The 18,696-nt window shown below is 43.5% G+C and overlaps 1 protein-coding gene across 1 annotated transcript in view; it reads right to left on the bottom strand.

Moving 5' to 3' along the window:
* Positions 1-18,104, bottom strand: part of LOC309389220 (acyl-CoA (8-3)-desaturase-like) — a gene marked incomplete at its 3' end in the record, with an annotated part of 61,551 nt that extends 43,447 nt beyond the window's left edge. Inside the window, 6 exon segments of the mRNA XM_081947322.1 lie at positions 3,455-3,515; positions 4,935-5,063; positions 8,327-8,428; positions 9,088-9,285; positions 14,547-14,657; positions 17,834-18,104. Coding sequence (XP_081803448.1) covers positions 3,455-3,515; positions 4,935-5,063; positions 8,327-8,428; positions 9,088-9,285; positions 14,547-14,657; positions 17,834-18,076 — 844 coding nt within the window. The 5' untranslated portion in view covers positions 18,077-18,104.
* Between the last annotated feature and the right edge of the window lie 592 nt (positions 18,105-18,696).

Genomic DNA, 18,696 nt, shown 5'->3' with positions numbered 1-18,696 from the left:
TTCATTCATAAGAGACATCCTGTAAAACTGCCCATCTTGTAAAATACAATTCTGGGTGACTTACAACAATATAAAAACTAGAGACAGGCCAAGCTACTAGTATATATAAAAAGAGCAAACCCACTACCTTCTAGCACCAATGATGTTGCACTCCAGTGTTCCAGTGGGGACGTCCGAGACTAGTCTTGAGAGACCATGCTGGGAGGAGTTTGACCCTGTTGTCATCGAAGATTTGGACAGGTTGCGCGGGCGACTGCGGGCCACCACATGTTTACTGGACCCGTGTCCCTCCTGGTTGGTGCTGGCCTCCTGGGAGGGCTCACGAGGCTGGCTACTGGGACTGGTGAACGCTTCGTTGGGGGAGGGCCTGATGCCGGCCGCCTTGAAAGAGGCGGTGGTCAGGCCCCTGCTCAAGAAGCCTTCTCTGGACCCAAAGGAGCTAGCAAATTATCGTCCTGTCTCCAACCTTCCTTTTTTAGCGAAGGTTGTTGAGAGTGTGGTGGCTCAGCAGTTTCCGCGCCACCTGGAGGAAGCTGATTATCTAGACCCGCACCAGTCCGGCTTCCGACCCGGTCACAGCACGGAGACGGCCTTGGTCGCGTTGGTGGATGATCTCTGGAGGGCAAAGGATGGGGGTTGTTCCTCCATCCTTGTCCTATTAGATCTCTCGGCGGCCTTCGATACCATCGACCATGGTATCCTATTGCGCCGGCTGGAGGGGTTGGGGGTTGGAGGCACCGTGCTACGGTGGTTCCGCTCCTACCTCTCTGGCCGGACGCAATGTGTGTTGACGGGGGAGCAGAGGTCGACCGCAAGGCCCCTCATTTGTGGGGTCCCTCAGGGGTTGATCCTCTCGCCTCTCCTGTTCAACATATATATGAGGCCGCTGGGCGAGATCATCCGTGGTTTTGGGGTGAGTTACCATCTGTACGCTGATGATACTCAGTTGTACATTTCCACCCCAAACCACCCCAACGAGGCTGTCGAAGTGATGGCCCGGTGTCTGGAAGCCGTACGGGTCTGGATGGATGACAACAGGCTCAGGCTCAACCCCTCCAAGACAGAGTGGCTGTGGTTCCCGGCTTCCCGATTCAATCTGCATACTCCATCGCTGACCATCGGGGATGAGCAATTAGCCCCGGTGGAAGGGGCGCGCAACTTGGGCGTCCTCCTTGATGATCGGCTGACCTTAGAAGATCACGTGGCGGCCGTGGCAAGGGGGGCGTTCCACCAGGTTCGCCTGGTGCGCCAGTTGCGGCCCCTTTTGGACCGGGAGGCCTTGCGCACAGTCACTCACGCGCTGGTGACGTCCCGCCTGGACTACTGTAACGCTCTCTACATGGGGCTCCCCTTGAGGTGCGCCCGGAGACTGCAGTTGGTCCAGAATGCAGCCGCGCGGGTTATTATGGGGAGATCGAGATTCTCCCATATAACACCTATCCTGCGCGAGCTGCACTGGCTTCCTGTGGCCTACCGGGTGCGCTTCAAGGTACTGGTTACCATCTTCAAAGCGCTCCATGGCACAGGGCCCAGTTACCTGCGGGATCGCGTCCTGCCCCATACATCCCTGCGACCCATTCGCTCACACAGAGAGGGGCTACTCCGGGTGCCGTCCTCTAGAGAGTGCCAGGGGGCGATGCCCAGGAGTAGGGCCTTCTCTGTGGTGGGCCCTACCCTTTGGAATGACCTCCCCCCAGACATCCGGACAACAACCGACCTTCGCTCCTTCCGTATGAAGCTGAAGACCTACCTGTTTTGTCAAGCCGGCCTGGCATAACGTTACAATCTTGCCACCCCAGGTCATTTTATAACGGGAAATTTTGTTTTTTAAAGTTTTTAGAGTTTAATATTTTTGGGGTTTTAAATTTTGTAAGTATGCTTATTTATGGACTTATTTTTACCTCCTCTGTACGATATATGGTGCTATCTTGATTATTGCTCTGTACGTCGCCCCGAGTCCCTGTGGGGAGAGGGGGCGACTAATAAGTTCAATAAAATAAAATAAATAATAAATAATGAAAGTCTGCAACAAAATTACTGGCCTCAAGGAGCACCAAGGACCCCACAGTTCCACCCCAGCTACAAATATTATCTTCTATTGGAATCACCTGAATAAAAGGCATTTTCCCTTCAAAAGAGGGGAGGGATTAATAGTCCAGAGGAAAAGAAGCATAGAGGCACAACAAGGAAAGTTGCAAATACTTTATTTGTTGGCCAATAGCAGAGAAGAAAAGGAGAAGATATTCCAGAAACAGGAATTAAGGGAGAACAGTGTTTGTAAGAAGAAAACATTATTATATAATAGTACCACAGAATATGATATTGTAATAGAATATATTAATTGTAATCATTATAATAATTGTAATTAATGTAAAGAAATAGTAATAGAATAAAATGTATAGTAGAGGCAATAGAAAATACACTTACACTTGTAAGTTACACATTTTGCTTTTATATCTTGGGTTTTTTTCAAAATAAAATATCTCCCTAACCCTTATAGGAAGTTTTTTTTAACTTGTTCAGAGTCCAACAAGTTAGTGGTTCTTGAGACTCAGACTCAACACTTAATCTAATTGGAGAGAGTTTTTTTTTAAAAAAAAACTTATGATAGAGGTTCCCTCTGAACTGCTGTAAGCAACTAGTTGTTGTGGCACTGGCTTGACTGGCTTCAAGAAAGGAAGGACCAAGTCATGGAGTTCATGAGATTCAATCTTTATTAGCTTGGATGGCAGTGTGGTAGCTTTCAAAGGCCATCTGAAGGAAGACCAGTGGATTTCCTTGGTTGGTTATTGTGAGAATGGACTGCTGAACTTGATGGGCCAAGGATTAGATCCAGCAGGCACCATTTATGATCTTATCAATAAAGCAGTTTCAAAAAGAAAAAGAACTGCTGGTGAAGAGATTGGACTATATTCTCCATTATGTTCCTGTCTCTCTTCCATGGCAGTTTTCTTCCACAGTAATTTGATTTATGATGCTCCTCAGTTGTGTCTATAGAGCATCAAATAATTGAGCAGTTGCATGAGAAAGTGCAATGCCCTCTCCAGGTTGGCATTTCTCTGTTTGCACTGTTTAGGCATAGTCTGTTTCTGAAGGTATGGACTGAGAATCAGGATGCCTCCCTCCACCTTAAATATGTATATTAAACTCATGGGAATCTGTGTGTTCTCAGAAAGGAAAGATTTCCTCCTCATTCTCTGCAATGTTCTATAGTTGCTACTACTGCTCTTCGCCTTCCCTCCTCCTCTTTATCTCATCATTATCATTTATCTTAATAAGAGTTGTCATTAATCTAAACTGTGCTGGGGATTATGTACAATGCATATATATAACCTGCCCATGAGCTCATGGTTGAAAAGATAAGAGTCCAAAGATGATGTGAAAGTTGTTTTTTTGACAGAAGAAAAAGTTCATTTGGAGTTTAACAGGAGGTAGGGGCAGAAAAGATACTCACTGAAGAAAAAATACTTGTGCTGATAGTTATAAGGCATGTATCTCTTTTTCTGCAAACCCAACTGTAAAAGAAAGGCATGAAAAAAGCAAATAGCTTCCAATAGGTAATTATAACTTCTCGGTGCAAAAACACATGGCAGAGCAAGATAGCTTGTAAAATTAAGCCCTGCAATAGAAATACAGAAAGAACAGTCTTAAACTTAGATTTCTTAGTCAGGAAAGGAAGCTGTCCCTTTTGGTAGCAGAAACACTAGATAAACTTTTACTAATCTTCCCATTAGTAGAAGCCCCAAAGGAAAGTATTACTGATGGACCTGGATCTGATGGGTTCAAAGTGTTCCATTGTCCCAATATCAGCTCTTCAGCCACACCATCCTATAGCCACCAAAATAAATGTCCCGACTGGTTTCAGAAGAGGTGAATTAACAATAAATAGGGAATCCAGAATCTCAGCTAAATAGGCAGCTTCTTCATTTTGATATTTTTACTGACTGCCACATCCTCAGAACCTCACAACCATCAGAGATAGAACATTTTCTACCAGTATTTCTGCTTGTGAGGCATAAGTAATTCTATATTTTCTTTGTTTGAAGAAACAGCAAAGGCAGAATATGCTTATCAAATCTGAAACAATCCACTGAGATAATTCACACAATAGTAAATCCAATCCATAACATTAACCAGAGAAAGAGCAAAAGAAAACAAACAAATAGATGCTTAAGCTCCATACCACCCTCCATCTTTTAATCTATCCTATTCCTATCCGAGCGGCCAGGATTTTTCGACAGGAAGACAATCTGTTACTTTGCTTCCCTAATACATCTTCTTGCGATTGCGCTCACATGGCCATAAAAACTTGCTGCTTTCCTCAGAATCCTTTTGTACATGATTGTTCAGTCAATCCCATGAGATAATTCCCTCAATAATCCATAATATTCAACTATAGCTATAAGCTACCATAGAAGAACCAGTTTTAAGGCATCAGGCTAGAAACTGCAAGATTGTGAGTTCTAGTCTCTCCTTGGACAATGCCACCCAGCCTTAGAAAGTAGGGGTCCATTATCAGTGGTGGGATTCAAACTTTTTTACTAACGGTTCTGTGGACATGGCTTTGTGGGCACGGCAGGGGAAAGGATACTGCAAAATCCCCATTCCATCCCCTCTCTCAAAATTTCCACTGCCTGTTCTCCAGAACCTGTCAGAACTTGCTGGATACCACCTTTGGTCCATATAGAGAAATACACTTTTGTTATGGCCACCTTGGGTGAACATTTTGTCCAACCCTACTAATCTACTATCTCAATGAGATCTGTCTTATCAAACGCTGCTAATAAATATAAATAATAAACCCAGTAGACTGTGTTCAACTCTAACTAATTGACAATGAAATGGCTTAACAGTTGCTGTTCTGAATGCTGATCTGAAAGGAGAATGGCCAGGGTTCAGTAAAATCTGTTGTCATCTAAGCAGTTGCTTCTTACCTCCAAAGAAAGAGTTTCCCCTAATGACAAAATAAAGGGATGAAATGAAACATCTGGGTCCTTCTCGAAACAGTTGGGTTTAGCATGATGCTGGGAATGGTGCAAAGACCACCAATTAGCTGAATGCCCCTGTAGAGGAAGAGTGAAAGAAAGCATTCAGGCTCTTGTTAAAGATTGCTTGACTATTTAGTGCTCTGCTTTGAAGAGGTAATGGAGAGGAGATTCCATTGAACCTTTGAATCGGATATTCAAATAAGTTTGAGATGTTGAATCAGCTGACTCTGAATTATCTTGGAGAGGTTCAAAACAGTTTGAAGATTAAGTGCACTTTCTAGCTTTGAAGAATCTCAAGCATTCATTGCATATGTGGACAAATCTGGGGGGCGGATTTTGAGTACTGTAATAAATTCCCTGATATTAACATGAGTAGATGGCAAATGAGTTTTATCACTTTTCAAAACCCTGCCTGTCAAAGCACTGGAAGAGGTGCTGCTCTGCTATTTCTGTATTTAGAGAGATTCACTTGTGGGGAGAAACAGAAAACAAAATAGAGACCTACATCTATTCTGCTCTGTCTCTGTCTTGCTTCCATACCATTTTATTCTTAATTTTTCTTCGATTCACCTGTAGTACAGTCCCTATTAGCTTTGGGAGCAATATTGTCCTTCCTTTGTCACTGGCATTTAATCAGGATTATTGATCAGGGAATTTTATCACTGCCATTTAATCAGACAAAAGCAGGTGAAAATAACACCTGACATGCTCATCTAAATTCACTGATAATGTTGATACAAAGATTTTAATTGCAGTGCTAGGAAATAGATTATAGCCAAATGATACCATTTGTTATTAAGAATGTTCAAGCAGGATAAAAAACCTAGGCATGCAACAGATGATATAGGGTTTACTGTAGATATAATAGACTTAAAATAAAGGTCAACTTGCAATCTCATTATTAGATGTTGAAAAGCTTTTGATAAAATACACAAATAATTCATGTTCATTATATGTCTGTCTGTCTGTCTGTCTGTCCGTCCGTCCGTCCGTCCGTCCGTCCGTCCGTCCGTCCGTCCGTCCATCCATCATCTATCTATCTATCTATCTATCTATCTATCTATCTATCTATCTATCTATCTATCTATCTATCTATCTATCTATCTATCTATTTACCTACCTACCTACCTTCCTTTATGGCTGTGTGTGTATGTTCCAGCACAACTCTGGAATGTCTTTAGCAATTTCAACCAAACCTAATACACAGATGACTTTCTGTCTGGAAAGTAAGACACCCCAACACCCCCTCAGTGTGTGTGTGTCTGTGTCTCTGTGTGTGTATTCCAGCATCACTCTGGAACGCCTGGGCTGCTAAAATGGAAAGGAATGAATTATATCGATAGTGTCAAATCACAGTACTTTTGAAAGTGGTAGTGTGCATTTTGGATTCAAGTTCTGTTAAGATACAGTCTGTTGTGCCTTAAAATGGCATCTACTGTACAGCACAGTGCAGTTGCCATGGTAACAACTTCACAGTACTCCATAAGGAGGCTTCCTCTGGTAAGGGGTATTGGTTGTAAATAAATACCCAGGGAACTCCGAGTTATCAGCTAGTATTAAATAGATTTGAAAATCCCTTGGAATTCATAAAATGGATTAAGAATATTATATTTACTATTAAAGTAAAATTTAATGACATTTTCTCCCACTTTTCCATAATTTAGAGAAACTAGACATGGATGTCCAGTTTCACCCTTGCTTTTTAAAGTTAGCATTAATTAACTTCAATCAATATTTAATAATCAATGTGGAGTACTACATAACTCAGTTGAATACAAATGCCCACATTCTTTTGTTTACTTCGAAACCTCATACTGCTGCTTTAGTACTGATGCAAAATAACTGATATTCTATGGTCCAAATCAGAATTGATTATAATGGGTAAAAATTGGGTTACCGATCACTAAATATCAATTCCATATTTGCACTGAATCCATTAAATATTTGACATGTATGTATGTATGTATGTACACCAAAGGATACAACATGTAATATAAATAAAATTGTTGGAGGGGTGTTTCTTCAGAGATCACTACTGTATATATCAAAATGTATTAAATACTGAAAGCTAATAATTAGAGTAAATTTTCCAAATTAGGCAACCTTGGAATATACCTATACAGCACTTTTGGTTGGATGGACAGTATTATGATCCAAATATACAAAACTCTGGTACCTCTGAAAACAATTACGTTAGTTATAAACTTGCAGAAAGGAATGTCTACTTTTAAAGCATTGTTTTTTCCATGCCATATTGACCCTATTATCCACACTAAATTGGCACTGGACAAGAGTTAATGGAATTCAAAGACAGCTGGACTTGGACTGCTTGTGGGGACATAAGTTCAGGATGATTCCTCTCTTGACTCTGCCTCCCCCAACTCTGCCTCTCTTTCTCATATAGAAACATTCTTCAGTCTTTAAAAAAAGTAGTCACAATAGCACACAACCTGCTTTTTCTAGTTAAATTTGATTAGAATGTTTTCTGTTTTACTTCAGTATGACTGCTGTATAGACTCTTTGTTGGACAACTAAGAGACGGTGCTACTCTTTTTTCATTCTTATTATTGCTGCCTTAAAACAGTAGAAGAGGAATGTTTCAACATTTATATCAGAATTCTATAGAACTCTTTCAGTCTACGTACTCATCCAAACTTTGCAGTGTTGATCAGAGATGGCATTCTGCCAGTTCGCCATTTGGGTGAAGCAGTAGCAGGAGGCTCGGTCCACCTGCCCAGACGTCATCACAAACACTCTGCACATGGACAGAGGTTCTGCACATATGCAGACATGCCGCGCACAAGCACACACTCCCAGTTCAAAACCAGTAGCAGAGGTAAGAGGATTTCATGCCTGGTGTTGATACCCTCAAAGGTATCTACTATGTTATTTTCATTTTATTCTGTACCACAAATGAAACGGTTATAGACATTTTGATGCTTTCCCATTCGAGTCAAAAACCCAACTTTCTTGAATTTATTTAACATGATCTTGATCTCAGATCTCCTATATGAATCAAGTCTTGCCACCTTTGGATCTTAAATTGGGATTGGCTTTTGGTTAATTTGCGCATTCATCTTGTTTATTATAAGTGAAATGCCACTCTTGGTCTGCAGTTAATAATGATAGACAAACAAGTGGTAGGATTTAACATAAGAGAACTCTCTGTGTTCTTTGAGAGGGAATGCGAAAATGAGAAGCCCATGTGGCACCTCTTTTATAAATAACACAAAACCTTTGATATTTATTCATGAAACTTTTTCATGTATATTTGCAATATTCCATATTCTTTCCCTTCAATTCCATGGAACATTCTAAGAATAATATACTTTACTTACCTTTAAATGGCACATTACAAATTCATGAAAATGGTGGTTCCATTTTGGATTACTGAAGACTGAAAGATGTCCCAAATCATGTTGTAGCCAGCCTGCTTGACACTAAAAGAAAAGAGTGATTCGCCACAGAAGAACTACCTTTTGTGTCACTCCTACAACTTATATCCAATGGTAATAGCTATGCAAGAACTGCTAGGATAGATAAAATAAAGATTCATTCATTCTAGGATTTTTTTATTCAATCAAAGGAGTAGCCACCCAGAGAAGCATTCCAAACAGGATAGGCACAAGAAACCAATTCTACAATACAACCACAAATATCTTCCCCAAACGTATCAGATATTTTGTGATAGACAGTGAGGAGACATGGCTGCTTTTAAATGCTGTATTCTAGTTTCATTATTTACTGTCCTTCAGAATGAGAGGGTTGAGATATAAGATGACATGGCATCATAGAACATAGAATTTAAAAGGACCTTGCAGGTCTTCTAAGATAAATGGCTGCCAAGTCTCTTCTCTTCTACAGAATCATCTGCTGGGCAAAACAGAAGTGGCTTTTTATCTAACTGAATTGCTTAGTCTCCTTCAAAGCTTATTCCTCCAAGTAATTGAATGCAACCTTCTCAAGGCACATGACAATTGAATATGTGTTATTTTCTTTATAAAGAAACTATTTTAATTTCGTTGAAACACAGTCTGCTGTAGGAAGCCAAACTAGTGGAAAATGCAATTTTACCTAAAAATAAAGGCAAGAATATTACCTGAGCAAAGGTCATCAACACTGCGGCAATAAGAAAAGATGTCATAGATAGTCCAAAATACCACAAAACAAACCAGCCAGCAGCATCCAGTACTAAAATTTGCAGAAGCATCAGGAAAAAGAACAATTGGTTTGGCTTGAAGAGTCCCATCTTTTTAACAGTGGACAGCAATTCCCAAAAATCTTCTATTAATAATTGCTATGGGGAAAAATTCAGAAAATTTGCAGGAGTTTTGACTTTATGGATACAACATAGCTAGCCAGTGGCATCAACAGATAACATCGAGAACTCTTGGTGGAATTGCCCTCCAAATATCCTTTTCCTTCCAAACTTTTAATACTCTTTCAAAAACATTAAATGCGGAAGAAAACAAATGAAAAATGTTTGCATAAATAAACTATTTTTCTACTTAGTGACTGCTAGACAAATTAGAGCTCATGTTTGGGACGCTAGAAATCAATGCCTATCTGTATTTAATAATCTTGGCAAAAAGCACTAATGGGGAAACAGAAAGAGGGTGGAGGGAGGGAGAGAGAGATATGATTTCATGGAATAGCTTAGTGTAGTTTGGTAATGTACATACTAATCTATGATTGGAGAATTACTAGTTTAAACAAAACACTGACTGTTGTGTTATTCAGTACTATTTTTATTTGTATATTTATTGTAAACTATTGGCACATTACATTCATTTATAGAATATATTTGTACTATATTTCAATTTCATTAATGTTTATTTAAATGTAGTATTTTATTACAATTATGAAATGCGCAATTAATATTAATAATATTATTATTATTAATAATAATTTAATTTGTTAGCCGCTCCCTCTCCGCAAGGGACTCGGGGCGGCGTACAATAAAAACATGCATACATACATATAAACATATAGATACACACATATACATACATATATGGAGGAGGTAATAAGTAAATATACATCACATTAATAATAATAAAAATCAGCCATTAAAAATATCTCATAATAATAATACAATTTAAAAAGGACTGCCAGGAGGAGTAGGATAAACTATGGTTGAGCCAGGCCAGATAATTGAAACAGGTGGGTCTTGAGCTTTACACGGAAGGAGCGGAGATCGGAAGTAATCCTGATGTCAAGGGGGAGGTCATACCACAGGGCTGGGCCCATCACAGAGAAGGCCCTGCTCCTGGGTGTCGCCCCCCGACACTGTTTAGCGGACGGCACCCGGAGAAGTCCCTCTCTGTGTGAGCGGATTGGTCGTAGGGATGTATGGGGCAGGATGCGATCCCGCAAGTAACTAGGTCCTGTGCCATGGAGCGCTTTAAAGATCGTAATCAAAACCTTGAAACGCACCCGATAGACCACAGGAAGCCAGTGCAGCTCGCGCAGGAGAGGTGTTACATGGGAGTACCTAGTCCTCCCCATAATCACCCGCGCGGCCGCATTCTGGACCAACTGTAGTCTCCAAGTGCATCTCAAGGGAAGCCCCATGTAGAGAGCATTGCAGTAGTCCAGGCGAGACGTCACTAGCGCATGGGTGACTTTGCGCAAGGCATCCCGGTCCAATAAGGGGCGGAATTATTATGAATTAATATTAATTATTATTTCTGATCAAATATTTATGGAACTCAATGGGGCTCTATTTACCTACTTTAACCACTTTATACAGCTGCCCACTCAATAACTTTCAGCAAGTTACATCATTAGAAACCTATTGGCCAGAAGTCCCACCACAGGACATTCCCAAGCATGATCAATGCTATTTTAGGGCTCTGCCCACACCTGAAACCTGACTGAAAATGATCCAAACTTGCCCAATCTGATAGCCAACTACACTTTTAAAAATACCTTGGATCTTGTTTGGCAGAATCAGATGAAAAATCATCTGATGGGACATAAAATGAGGTTGCTCTACATCTGGAGGATGAAAAGGGTAAAACTGAGTACATTCACTCTACATTGGACACTAACTGGATATGTCTTGTTGAGATGACAGAAGCGTCATCATGGGGGGAGGGGTTGTTTGGACTCAATTTGAATCTGTGGAGCCTAAAGAAGCAAACAGGGCTATCTCCATGTTGCTCTCATCTGTGTATTAGAATCTTGCTTGCTTAGTGGAAGCAGACAGGGAGATGAGAGGAGGCCAAGCGTTAGTGATAGTGAAGACATCCTGCAGATATATTTGGGAAGAATCAAGTGCGGCTTCAGGGCAATGAGGTGGAAAGTGGAAGGGAATGAAATGGCAGATGTTAAGATCACTTCATAATTTAAAGTCAGCTGAAGGAAATGGACTTTCACTGTTTTTAGAAATGCCAAGAGACAATGCAGAAAGATTATAATAATAATAATAAATATTTATTTCTTAGCCGCACCCTCTCCCGAAGGACTCGGGGTGGCGTACAACAAAACATAGGAAATAAATATATCGACATACATATAACAAAACATATACCAAGACATATATACGACATATACAAGGAGGAGGTGAACTGATAGATAAAAACAAGTAAAAACACAATGTTTAAAAACCCCTAAATAAATTGAATACAATTAAAATACCCCAAATAAAAAACCCGTCAGGAGCGATATAGTTGAATCAAAGTTGAGCCAGGCCAGCAACTTGAAAAAGGTGGGTCTTGAGCTTTACACGAAAGGAGCGGAGGTCAGAGGTATTCCTAATATCCGGGGGGAGGTCATTCCACAGGGCTGGGCCCGCCACAGAGAAGGCTCTACTCCTAGGCGCCGCCCCTCGACACTGTCTGGTGGACGGCACCTGGAGGAGGCCCTCTCTGTGCGAGCGGATTGGTCGCAGGGATGTATGGGGCAGAATACGATCCCGCAAGTAACTAGGTCCTAAGCCATGGAGCGCTTTAAAGATTGTTATCAAAACCTTGAAACGCACCCGATAGACCACAGGAAGCCAGTGCAGCTCGCGCAGGAATGGTGTCACATGGGAGTACCTAGTACTCCCCATAATTACCCGCGCGGCTGCGTTCTGGACCAACTGTAGCCTCCGGGTGCATTTCAAGGGAAGCCCCATGTAGAGAGCGTTACAGTAGTCCAAGCAAGACGTCACCAGCGCATGAGTGACTGTGCGTAAGGCGTCCCGGTCCAGTAGGGGGCGCAATTGGCGCACCAGGCGAACCTGGTGGAACGCCCCCCTTGCCACGGCTGTCACATGGTCATCCATGGACAGCCGGGCATCCAGGAGGACGCCCAAATTGCGCGCCCGCTCCACGGGGGCAAGTTGAATGCCCCCGATGGCCAATGATGGAATTAATTGGCTGAACCGGGGAGCCGGTACCCACAGCCACTCCGTCTTGGAGGGGTTGAGTTTGAGTCGGTTGTCATCCATCCAGATCCGTACGGCTTCCACACACCGGGACATCACTTCGATGGCCTCGTTGGGGTGGTTCGGGGTGGAAAAGTACAGCTGAGTATCATCAGCGTACAGATGGTATCCCACCCCGAAACCACGGATGATCTCACCCAGCGGCTTCATATATGTGTTGAACAGGAGTGGCGAGAGGACCGACCCCTGTGGCACCCCACAAGTAAGGGGGCGTAGGGTCGACCTCTCCTCCCCTGCCAACACATGCTGCGTCCGGCCAGAAAGGTAGGAGCCGAACCACCGCAAAACGGTGCCCCGGACCCCCAACCCCTCCAGCCGGCGCAGCAGGATACCATGGTCGATGGTATCAAAAGCCGCCGAGAGGTCTAATAGGACCAGGATAGAGGAACAACCTCTATCTCTGGCCCTCCAGAGATCATCCACCAACGCGACCAAGGCCGTCTCCGTGCTGTGACCGGGGCGGAAGCCGGACTGGCGCGGGTCTAGATAATCATTTTCCTCCAGATGCCGTGGAAACTGGTAGGCCACCACACTCTCTACAACCTTCGCCAAAAAGGGAAGGTTGGAGACAGGACGATAATTGGCCAGCTCCAAAGGATCCAGGGAAGGCTTCTTGAGCAAGGGTCTCACCACCGCCTCTTTCAAGGCGGCCGGGAGAGACCCCTCGCTTAGCGAGGCGTTCACTAGGTCCAGGAGCCAGTCTCGTGTAACCTCCCAGGATGCCAGTACAAGCCAGGAGGGGCACGGGTCCAATAAACATGTGGTGGGTCGCAGTCGTCCACGCATTCTGTCCAAATCCTCGATGGCAACCAAGTCAAACTCCTCCCAGGTCGATTCCTCAAGACTCGCCACGGACGTCTCCATTGGATCACTAACAGGGACCCAATCCTTCCGAATTTGAGCGATTTTATCCTGCAGATATTTCCCAAATTCCTCTGCTCTACCCTGTAGAGGGGCCTCCCGCGGCCTCTGAAACAAGAGGGAGCGGGACACCCGAAACAGGGAGGCAGGGCGGTTCTCTGCGGATGCAATGAGAGTGGCACAATATTGGCGTTTGGCCACTCTCAATGCCACAAGGTACGTCCTTAAATGGGCTCGTGCCTGTGTTCGATCAAGTTCGGAACGAGAGGATCTCCAACGACTCTCTAGACGTCTCTTGCGGCATTTCATCACCCTCAGCTCCTCGGTAAACCAAGGGGCCAGGGTGGATCGTTGCCGCCGGAGAGGCCGCAAAGGCGCCACCCGGTTCAAGGCCCCGGAAGTTGCATTATTCCACGCGACCACCAGGTCCTCTACCCGGGGGCGGGTCAAGGTTACAGGAGGTGGCCCAAGCTCCGTCTGGAACCTATCTGGTTCCATCAGGCGCCTGGGGCGGAACCATCTAGTGCTTTCCGGTTCCGCCTCCCCGCAGCGGGAGGTAGCACCAGGGAAGTCAAGACGAAGGAGTGAGTGATCTGACCATGACAGGGGAGTGATGGTTAAGTCCCCTCCTCCCAGATCACTCAACCACTGGCCAGAGACAAAAACGAGGTCCAGAGTGTGTCCTCCCTCGTGTGTCAGGCCCTGAATCATTTGAGTCAGGTCCATGGCTGTCATGGAAGCCATGAACTCCCGAACCCCCTCTGATGCTTCTCCCATCGATGGCAGGTTAAAATCCCCCATCACTAAAAGTTTGGGGGTCTCAACCGCCACCGATGCGATCAGCTCGAGGAGTTCAGGCAGGGCCGCTGATGTATAGCGAGGAGCCAGGTATACTATCAGCAGGCCCAACTGTCTCCCAGGGCCCCATTTCACAACAAGGGATTCACATCCGGACGTCTGTGGCGCAGTAGACTCCCTCGGCTCTAAGTCCTCCCGAATAATTACTGCCACCCCACCGCCCCTTCCCTGGGCCCGGGGCTGATGAAATGCTCGGTAGCCTGGTGGGCACATTTCCACGAGGGGAAGACCTACCTCGTGGCCCAACCAGGTCTTGAGGAACACCTGATAAAATCACTTCTGTTAACCTTAATAGCAGATCAGTTTTAATGACAAAAGCGATCTTTGAGTCAACCCACTAATAATTAAGGGTTTGCAGATTAACACCATAAACCAGAACCTCAATTTTCTGTCTCCAAACATACATTTTTGCTGGGTTCAAAGCTGGGCTGATCAGGTGCCAATTCCCCAATCAAAAGTGTTGCCATGTGCTTCCTTACTAGGGTCTTGTCAAGGTGAAAGGCTGTAAAAGGATCCTAAAGCCAAAACATAAAGAAAAAAAGGGGGAAATATTGTAATTAAGAACCAATTTAAAGTCAACCTGGAAGAAACATGTTTAGGCTGAGTGGTTATATTTGATTCTTATCTTTCTTCTCTCCAATTCAACACATGACAGACATAATTCCCTGGAGGTGCTTGACCAAGAGAAGAAAGATAAGAATCAAATATATTGAAACTCTTGCACTATTTCATAAATTAGCTCTGAAGGGTTATGATTAATTCTAAACTATAATTATTAGAAAATGATTTTGGCTTCAAGTAAAGTCTGGAGCAATAGATGACAGGTGGAACTGGAACAAACTTTGTTAATCTTAGATATTTCATTGCTAAGCCAAGGATCTTCATCAGTCAGAGTAAAAATCAGGCAGAGAATCATTGGAATGTACCAACTCTTGCCACACCCATTTCATTTGAATCTTGACTCTCTCAATCTCGGATTAACATGGCAGATTAACAAAGTTTGTTCCAGTTCCATAATTCAACTTTTAGTCACTTTTGGCCTGCATAATTAAACCCTTCATTGACATATATATTGCAACTCATTTCAGGGAGAAAGACCTGAAATTGGTGCGGCAAGAGTTGATACGTTCCAACGACTCTCTGACTTTGCCTAACTACCGGTAATTTTTACTCTGACTGATGAGGTTGCTTGGAGGAGCAACTCAATATCTCAGATTAACAAAGTTTGGTCCAGTTGCCATGATTCAACTTTTAGACACTTCCATTTTTAAAAAATTCTTTCTCTTTTTTATTCGTCTGAGTTTCATTTGTATTTGATTTTACTAGTATGCTGAAAATATTTATCAAAAAATATTTAAACAATTAATAAGTAAATAAAAGGTAACAGGAAAAATGTCTAATGTGCTTTGAAAGTGGGTTATAGCGATTGAGTGCAGTCTTATTTTTTAAATAATGATAAAATTATTATTTTTCTTCTGTTCAGTCATGTCCAATTCTCAGGGACTGTTGGACATTTTTTCTTCGCAAGGTTTTTCAGAAGTGACTTGCCACTGCCTCCTTCCTAGGGCTGAGATAAAGTGATTAGCCTAAGATCATCCAGTCAGCTTCATGCACAAGGCAGCACTTGAATTCACAATATCCCAATATCTAGCCTGATGCCGCAATCACTACACCAAACTAGTTCCATGACAATTTTTGTGATTAGTTGCAAAGTCATGTCCAACCCATTGTGACCCCATGGACACATAACTTATGTCTTATCTTTTTATTTTCTACATCTAGGTTGTTGTTGGGTGTTTGTGCGTGAGAGAGGAGGGGGTTGTTTTGTGAGCTCCTACTTGCAGTCCGTATTAACAGAGGCCAGATACTGGTTTTCCCAACTGGCCAAAAGGTGTATAAGTATGTGCATCTTCAAATAATCATGTGATATAGATCCAATTTCTCTCTTTGCAAAAGATAGAATAGTATTGCATGACTGAACTACTGGCTCCATGTTAAAGTTGTGTATGACTAATTAAAAACTTACAAATTGATTATTTCGCCAGCTGGTCTTCCAGTCTCTGCCATGCATGCAGGGGACACATGTGTGCATGTGCAGGGGGTGGGGTGTATGCATGGGGGGGTGCTCGCATTGCATTTTGGGGCCTCTCACGGTGCCAACATGCCCTTTTTTAGCTTCCAGATTAGTGCAGGAGGCCTTCCAAGACCAAAACAGGGCGCAGGGGGGGTGCATGTGGTCCCCCAACCCTATTTTGGACCTGGAATCTCTCCTGCACCAATCTGGAAGCCTAAACATAGCATAAGGACACTGCGCAAGGCCCCAAAATTCAATGGGAGCCAAAACAGGGCGCAGGAAGTGCGTGGCATATACGCGGGAGGCATGGGAGCATGGGGGGGGTCACACACACATACACAGGAGTGGGGCACATGCAGGGGTTGTGCATGGATTGAATTATGGGTGTGGGCATGTTGTCGCACATGCACGTGTGTGCTTTTGGCACATGAGGACAAAAGGGTTAGGCATCACTGGCATAGCGTATATCAGGAATAATATGTCCTTGTGAATGTAAAAGAGAAAGAAAGAATCTCTGTGCTGATTTCACTGCACCATTTTGTGGGTAGGATTCCTGTTTTATTTCTCCCACTTCTATTTAAATTAACAATGGGATTTACAAGGTTTGGTTCAGTCCTTCAGAGTTGAGAAAATCATAGACTCATAAAACAATGGATTTTAAAAGGGACCATCCTCTCAAACCTCTCTTCTTATGTGTGATTCCTCCTTAATGGAAGGCTGCCTCGTCTCTGCCTGAAGACATCCAAAAAGGAAGCCCACATCTTTCCCTCAATCAGTGGTTCCATTCTCACACAACACTTGCTTCCTCCACATTAAGCCTATTTACTCAGTCCCACTTAAGACTTTTCTTCTCTAGGCTCAACAGTTCAGTTTAACAATTCCTGTTTGTGGCTCCTGTTCCAACTCTTTTGGACCTTTCTTAAAGTGTAGTTCCACAAATGGAATGCTTTGTAAATAACTGAGAAAGCCAAATACTAGCAAAAAGAAAGTCAATATCTGCTTCATATAGTATAGAAAGACTTTTGAAAAGTGTTCAGAAAAATGGGAAGCCCAGAATCTCATCGTCCTCATGATAAACTTACATATAAGTCAGGAAGCCACAATACAGGTAGAACATGGCAAAACAGACTGACTCCAGGTTAGCAAAAGGATACAAGGCTGTGTACTTGACCCTTATATTCAACTTATATGCTGAATATATATGAAGGGCAACCGGTTTTAACATTGGAGGAAGAAACATCAACAGCCTGTATTAGGCTGATAGCTTTACCCTGAAGCTGAATATACAGAAAATCTACAAGTTTTAATGATAAAAGTTAAGGAGCAGAGTGGAAAATGGGATTGAAATTAAATATATGAAGAAGACCAAACTAATTATAACCACGTACAATGACATTGGCAGTGAGGAGACTGAAAATGGCAAATAGAATCAACCCTGAACGGTAAAGGAACAAGCAATCAACAAATCTTACTAGCACTCAGTAGAGCTACCACAGAAGCCTTGGAAAAGATATTTAAGTGCCGTGCCCATAGCTACAAATATTAGAATTGCGTAAACTATGGTATTCCCTGTGACACTTTACCGAAGCGAAAAAAACTGGCCACCCGAGTCCTTACCGTGGCATCCTGCCCTGCGTACGAGCTGATAGTCCGAGAGCCCCCCGGGTGCCTCCTGTGGAACCGGCTGATGTCATAGACTTTCCTGTCAATCACCAGCCAGAGCTCCCGTGACGGGTCTTCCTGGCCAGTGCGCCGCCCGATCTCTTCCCAGGTAAACCACCGCGAAGGGCCGGACTGATCGGCCGCAGGATCAGCCTCCCTCCTCCGCCTGATCCCGGTTTCTCCTTGCTGGGAAGCCATCTCCCTCCGACTGAGGCTTCGGGGAACTTGACACTGTCCTTTTCAGCACCATCGGGAGGGCGGACTGGGCGAGTCCGAGCAAGGGGGTTGCCTCCCTTCTCCGCCTTCGATTGGCCGACAAAGTTTCGTCGACGCTGCTTTCGTGTGGCAAACGCAGATTGAGAAACTAGCGAAAAAGCAACTCGGGCGAGCCTAAGATGTTCGGCTTTTCGAGTACGAAGGAGAAGCCGACTGCCGACCGGTGTGAGTCATTGTATTTTGAAAAGTTGCCCTCCCCAGCCGATAGTGATAGGACGGAGATCAGCTATGCCAGCAATTGTTTATTTCGGAAAACAAACTGAGCTGGGATTCAAAGAGTCACTATTGATTCATCTCTGCCTTCTCTCCATCCCTGGAATACCACAGGTTGAGGATTTCTACTGGCTATACAGAAAGGAGATTGGCATAATCTGAAACTGCTTTCATTTGCTTAAACATTATAGTGGTAAAACACACAACTTTCCTGCAGCTTGAGGGGAAGAGGGGCTGACAGATGCTTATCACTAATACACTACATCCTTATATTGCAGTTGCTCAATGCCTAAACTCAGATCAGGCAATAAGCCAACAATAGGTTGGTA

Source organism: Natrix helvetica (assembly GCF_964273705.1).
Source record: "Natrix helvetica genome assembly, chromosome: 1".
NCBI classification, from domain to species: domain Eukaryota; kingdom Metazoa; phylum Chordata; class Lepidosauria; order Squamata; family Natricidae; genus Natrix; species Natrix helvetica.
This window is presented reverse-complemented; position numbering and strand designations above follow the sequence as displayed.